Source organism: Rhagoletis zephyria, unplaced genomic scaffold, assembly GCF_001687245.7.
Source record: "Rhagoletis zephyria isolate East Lansing unplaced genomic scaffold, Rhagoletis_zephyria_1.1 Rzeph_scaffold_12102, whole genome shotgun sequence".
NCBI lineage: Eukaryota > Metazoa > Arthropoda > Insecta > Diptera > Tephritidae > Rhagoletis > Rhagoletis zephyria.
The window spans coordinates 10,568-17,883 of NW_016169176.1; the positions used below are offsets into that span (position 1 = coordinate 10,568).

Here is a 7,316-nt window from a genome sequence, read left to right on the forward strand (position 1 = left end):
CGTCAGTAAAATCTTGCTGACTAGATATGACTTTTTTCGGACTAAATCCTGAAGTACTACTATATACTATGTTTGTTTGGGGATGATAATCAAAAAGGCTTAAAAGCCAGGACAAATAAAAATCTTTAGCTGAACCTTTTTAAATACGAATCCGAACCCCGGGCTAATTGTCAATAATCATTCACTTAAAAATTAACCTTTTCAACAATTAATAAATCGACTATGAGGTTATGTGAAAAGTCTGACGTGTTGTCAACAATAAGTTTCAACCAAATTCGTACGTACCAAATTGCTTAATCTTTGCAAAAAAAGAATGATCATAATAAATGGATTAATATTTATCATCTAATCATATATCGCGAAGTCGAGTTACATTGGGCCTCCGCACACTAGATTGCTCAGTCTTTGAGTAATCCAACACTCATCTGCGAAAAGGGAATCGATAAATGGACGAAAATCCACATTTCATCCACTCTTCTTTCCGTTTTCGGATCCATTTTCGGATTTTTTGCGGGCTGGGTGTTGTCCGTGTGTGTGTGGCATTCCAGCGTCAATTCGTGATTTTCGAGGTTAACTCGTCCACTCTTCCCCCATACCCATATAAAAATGGATCTTGGCCGCCCGACCAGGCCAGTGTGCGGAGGCCCCTTATCATTTTCAGAGATATTTTCAAGTTGTCAGTCTATAAAGGCCGTTCACTGAATTTCTGTTTAAACTTAATTAGAAGAAGTTTCAATTAATTATTGATTAGTGTGGCCCAGAGTGTATAATCAAATTTTTTGTAAAACTACCACCTCTAGTCTTCTTGTCTGGCAGTAAAATTTAGATACCCATTTTTCGTTTATAAAAAAAAAAGTACTCAAAAATATGCAAATTTTTAACTTTATTCAGACAGAAATATTCGCATTGTTCAAACTCACCCAAAGTCAAAGTTGGTAGGTCCAATCCCATATTCGTCGGACTAAAACTAGTAAAACTGTCAAAAACTCGCTCAGAGCGAGAGAGTAACACTGAAAAGTATGGAATCGCTTTCTAGTATGAAAATGGTGGCTTCCGAAAACTTCAACATAAGCTCCAAATTTTGGTTTTAAAAATTTGCTTATTTTGTATGTAAACACACTCAGCTCACACATGTAAATAACCAAAAATACTTTCAAATTAACTAGAATCCACTTAAACAAGTAATTAAATACTTTTCAACGTGCATTAGCAGAGTGAACTTTTCCTTTGTTTACAATTTGGATGTCAAACACACAGCGAATGATCGCACCTTATTTACTCCTGACCTCATTTACTCTCTTTGTTGTCCTCTCAGTAGTCAGAGAATCGAGTACGGGATCGATTTTCAGTAAAATCTGACTACTTCTGACTATTCTGGGCTCATAAGAGATCGCAACTAGTAAAAACGGCTGTCAGTTCAAGCTATCGAACGGCTAAACAACCGCCGATTAAAGACAATGTTAATCATACATTTGGCAAACGGATCCTATGTTTCGTGGCCTCACAAAACTGTCTCAAAGCAAGCAAGGAAAATATTCTCCACTATTCGCCAGCTTCATTTTGCTGGTGTCCTCACTGATAAAGTGTCATCTTAAATTGCTAGATTCGGTTTGATGCTTTGTCTTGGGAAATACTAGTACCGGAATACATAGTTGCCTGTTGTGAATGCATCCGCAATATGATATTGAACTTAAGTGCTCTTTAAACTTCTTCTGTGTACCTTTTCTGGATTTTTTTTTTTCACAGTTGCTGTTGTCGCTGTAAATGCATGAGTCATTTCTGAGAGCTTGTAAACCATTTGAAATGCTGGCGCTCTTCATCTGTATAGCTTTGCTAGTGAATTGTGTTTGGTTCTCAGATTCCTAAGATTGAAATATAAATGCAATATTTATATATTTTTATTTAAGTATACTACTTTCTTTAAACAAATATCCCCAGGCACAGCATTTACTTATGTATGTAGAGATTTTCGTACGCGCTTTTTTTTTCGTTAAAATGCTTCTAGCTTTTTGAAATCGTTCAGATGCTTTGAGTTTACCGTATTTTCAATTGACTTGGCACAAATACCATTTTCTCCTTTTACAAATTACATCACCGCCGATTTTCCTTCATTCCTTTGAGTTCGCTACTTAAGTTCACAACCCATATTCGATCCCTCCTCAATGCGTTTTGCGTTCAGTTTGCGCTTCACCTATCCACGTATTCAATTATATTCCATGCCGATCGTACGTTTGTTTGTTTGTAGTTTCTTACCTTACATCCACAATCAAAACTGCTAGCGCAAGCTAATTATTCCAAATTAAAAAGTACCCGCGAGTAGGTGCTAAATACTACTTCAAATTCCACCAAAAGTTTAATTCAGTCAAAATCCCCAACTCTGAAAGTGTTAGGTGACTGCATAATTCCAAAACTGTGATTACAGGTGATGATGATGATGATGATGATGGTGTTGGTGGCAGAGACATGCGCGATGACGTTAATGCAAACGACGATGTTGTTAATGACAGAGAAGGCGGCGATGTCGGCAATGCCAATGATGATTATATAGATACCGATGATGGCGAGGATGACGTACTGGCTGGTGCTGACGTACGCCGCCGCATTGTGTACCATCACAATCGAAGGCATGCGATTCGAGCAACTGGGGCCTTGGAAAATCGGCATCATGTTGCCGATAACATTAATTTGGTTAACGAAAATCGTTCGCACGATCTATGCGGCGAAGAGGATTATGACTACGAAAATGATTGCCATAGCGATTGCGATCATAAAATTTTGGACAGCAACTATAAATGCCACTACAAGCGATGCAAGCAAGAGGCGGCAATGCGCACTCAACAGGCACACCCACAGTTGCAACAGCAACATTTGCATGCGCAACACTATCACCAACAACATGCTGCTGAGATAATGTTGCACGCGCGCAACGGTCCGTTGAATGATGCTATTAGTCTCACAACGGCAGCTGCGGCGCCTCCACCCCCACCCCTGCCAGCGGCACCCGCACAATTGGCAGTCGCACACCGTCACTTGCATCCACAAACCGTTATAAATCTTGGGCGCTGCAGCAGCGCTCTGGATGCGCTTTGCTCCGTAGAAGCCGCTGCTGCAGCGGCCGTTGCTGCGCTCTCACCAGCCTCCTCGAATGCCTCAACAGCATCCGCAACGCTACATCACCAACAACAATTGGCATATGCACAGCAGCAACATGCTGCTGCAGCTAACTATCAACAGCAACAACATAACCACCACCAACACCAACAGCAGCAGCAAACTTTGGCAGCAGCTGCCAACTTAGTGCAACACCATCATTTGCAACAGCACCAACAACTACAACAACCGCAACATGCGCCTCACTTCCACACCACGCCACCAAGTGCTAGCACGCCGCCTAGCCACAACAACAACGTACAACTGCAACTCGTTGCAGCGGCGAATGCCAATTCACCCAACGCCACCAACACCCCGACTTCGGCGGGTGCATCAGCAGCAGCAGCGGCGGCGGCGGCGGCGGCGGCAGCAGCTGCTGCTGCTGCTAATCGTCGCGATCACAACATCGACTACTCAACGCTTTTCGTGCAATTGTCCGGCACGCTGCCCACGCTGTATCGCTGCGTCAGCTGCAATAAGATAGTGTCGAACCGTTGGCATCACGCCAACATACATCGGCCTCAGAGTCATGAGTGTCCTGTCTGCGGGCAAAAGTTTACGCGTCGAGACAATATGAAAGCCCATTGTAAAATAAAACACGCAGATATAAAAGATCGTTTCTTCAGTCATTATGTACATATGTGATCAATTCTTTATGTGGTCAAATAAATAGTTAAAATTAATCACTCGCGCCTCGAGCCACTTACCCACACACACACACAGACACACACACACAGGGGCACAGTTCTTCCATTAGACCGAATTCACTTAAAATAGTATTTATTTCCACTCTATATTCTTCAAGCTTATGTAGGTACAAAGTGTCTCACTATTACGGTTGGCAACTCTATGCCCAGCATACTTCTACGCGATTGTCGTGAATGTTGTGAAGAAAAGACGAATCTCCGAATCAGGTCACATTTTCGATTAAAAGTAAACATTAAATAAATATAAATTGTTGCATACTTTTGAGTGCCACAACAACAAAACTGAAGATTAATTCTGTAGAACAGAGGTTATCATTGGGCTTTAGCTTGAAAACATAAAAATTGTCCAACCCACTTACATAATGGTTTTAATCTTTTAAACACCAAAAATCGGCAGACTAACGGCCCTGTTCCTTACATCAAAGACAAATGTTATTCCATGACTATTTAAGTTACTACTGCGCCTAAAACTATGCCGCATAAACTTTATTGAAGCGCAATAATCAGACAGCCGATCGAAAATTTGTTTTGCAATTGTTTTTTTGGTATATTTTAAAATATAGATATTTTTAGTTTCGTCCTTAAAATGGAGTATTCGAACGGTAGTATCTTCTGCAAAACGGCATGGATTTTTTTCTTTATTTTTATTATGGTTCAGTTATTTAAGCTCGCATGCAAAAAAAAAACTCTTGAAAATTTAAAGTTTAATAATTAATTATTTACAAATTGAATTTTGTTTAATAGATTTTTTCGAACATTATAGGCATTTTTTATTTTAGTATTTACAGGGGCTTGAAAACCGTTGGCATTAATAAAAAATCGAAGATTTGACGGAATCATACTCTTAATAAAAACCCGAAGATAATAGGGAAACTATTTATAAAAAATTTCAGTCCATTTCAATTGTATTTCAATTTTACAATTTATTTGAAAATTTTCAATCCATTTTTTTCCCAAGCAACTTTTTTTGTTCGAACGGTAATAACTTCTGCAAAAACTAATGGATTTGAAGGAATTTTTTTTTTTCTTTTTTAGGGCTACAGTTCAGTTAACTAAGCTTCTATGCAAAAATAAGTACGTGAAAATTTGAATATTACATAATATTTAATTCAATAATTTTAACTTTTTTCCAAAATTGTTCGACATTTCCATTTTACATATGAAGTTTTTAGGTACAACAAAAAGTGTGATTAATGAACAATATTATATGTTAGTGTGGACATGCTGAAATTCACTTTTTCCAAGATATGAATTTATAAAACAAATTGTTACAAAACACATTTTCGATCAGGTCGGCGGTCCGATCTGAATGGTCTAATTACAATCACTCTGCTGCATTTGAGCGATGGCCTAGGTTAGACTTGCGAAACTTGAGAAACTCCCCAAGAAAAAGTCTAGCGATGTCAATAACACCTGGTCAACTTCGTGTGTATTAGCACCGCTATACGATGGCGATTTCGAAAAATGAAATTGCTGCCAAAATCGGGATCGTCTTCTTATCACTCCGAAGCCCAGTCTGTCAACACACTGCATTGTCTATTGTCATCAATAGATTGCGGTTGTTTGGGGTTATTTGTCTACATAAAAATCCGCAGTCTAGTCAACAACTTTCAGCACCTGGGTCAATTCGATCTTGTACGGGTATAAGCCCAAGTCCTGACGCAAAACTCGCGAAGTTCAAATCTGTGAAAGGACGAGTTTTTCTGCGCGAAGTGGAATCAAGGCGATGTTTTCGGCCGTTCTGACGTTCTTTTAACCAAACCGGTCGTCTCAAATTCAGCCATTAAAAATTGGGGGTCACTCTCCATTGCCGACTGTACCTTAGAATGAGCGCAACGCTCGCAACGTTTTCACTAACGAATACTTGTTGTGATAATAAAATTGCACCAGTTGGACGTGCTGCTCTATCTTGTCACTTGCAATGAGGATTTGGCAACAGTGACTGAAAAATAAATCATAGGTTAGACAGGTTTCACGAAAACTACATCATCGCCAGAGGGCGCAGGAATCTACGCGCGCCAATTTAAAAGCGCTTTAATTGGACAATTCACAAAGGTGGCGTAAGTGTTGTATTGCTGCTTGTCGTAAACTTTTGATCGGTTGAAAATAGTTTCAGGGATTCTCAATATATCATAAGACTCCTATTAAATATTTTCTCACTATCAAAAATAGTTTATTGTGGTTTCGAGCTCTCTAAAAATTGTTATTAATTTTTAATCGTTAAAAACTTTACGGCATGAGACTATATGAAACATTACGAATTATTGTAAATTTTTCACAAAGCTATGGTTGAGTTGCCTACCATAATAATGACATTAATAGCGTTTTCTTTCCTACAAAAAGTGTTGCCTTTTCATTGCCCTCTCCTTAGTATTTAGTGCGAAGAAGGCACTGAGAAGGCAACATTTTTCGGTAGAAAAGAGAACGCCATAAGTTTTATTCACACTATACCAATCAACACATTGACACATGTACAAGTATAACTAGTACATTTTAATCTTATACCAAACAAAAAATTAAGATATCTTTAAATTTTTCCTCGTAGCTAAATAGAATTTATGAACGTATGTATTTATGAAACGTAGTTGTAAATCTTCGAAGCCAGCGAAACACCAAAGAAATCACTAAATGATATAACATAAAATGAATATAAAAATGTAATAATAATGACTTTACAAGTAACTGTTAAAAAAAAAGGTCAGTATATCTAGTATTTAAAAGTTTAAACGAGCAAGCGATTTTAACAAAACAAAAAACCAAACAAAGTACGAGTATTAACCCACCCGGGCAAATTGTGGATTCTGTAGTAGACTGTAGTATTGCATATTTACCAATAGTATTTTTTTTTTTTTTTATTAATGTCAAGGTATTGAGATGAAATGAAAATTCGAAAAATTACACCAAAACAAAGATATTTATGTTTAGTGAAATTTATTTATTTATAATATTTTATATTATCTATTTTATGTAGTCACCACCAGCCAAAGAAAAGTTAAAAAAAATTGCGAAGCAAATACAAAAATGTTTGCAATTTATTGTAGTATTTTTTACCCTTGTTTACAAAACATACATTTGCAACGTGAGAACAAGTATTATTCTAGGAATTCCAAATAACAAACACGATAAGTTATATAACACTTCAAGTAGTGAATCAAGATTAACACACTTTTAAGTCCTGCCATGTTAAATTTTTAGTGAGTTAATTACAATTCGAACGTTCATACAATTTCAAAGATATTTTAAGGCGAATTTTACGAAGAATAGTATGTCAGTTCAAACATACATATCGCTGGCTTAGAGTGAAAAGTTGCTAAGTGCACTTATTATGAAAACTCATATTTAGATATAGGAGGCTATAGAAATTAAAAATGCATTGTTTCGAAAAGGACAAAGGTGCTTGTTTTATTTATGCTTTTTTTTATTCAATCAATGGACGATTTTTTAAGTCCAAAATAGTAT

At 37.4% G+C, this 7,316-nt stretch overlaps 1 protein-coding gene across 1 annotated transcript; it reads left to right on the top strand.

The window, feature by feature from the left end:
- Positions 1 to 2,422: 2,422 nt before the first annotated feature.
- On the top strand, positions 2,423 to 4,053 carry LOC108377450 (basic-leucine zipper transcription factor A-like; the record flags this gene model as incomplete). The annotated part of the gene is made up of 1 exon (XM_017633715.1): positions 2,423 to 4,053. A coding segment is annotated over one exon (1,373 nt), but the record flags the coding sequence as incomplete, so codon positions are not given.
- Between the last annotated feature and the right edge of the window lie 3,263 nt (positions 4,054 to 7,316).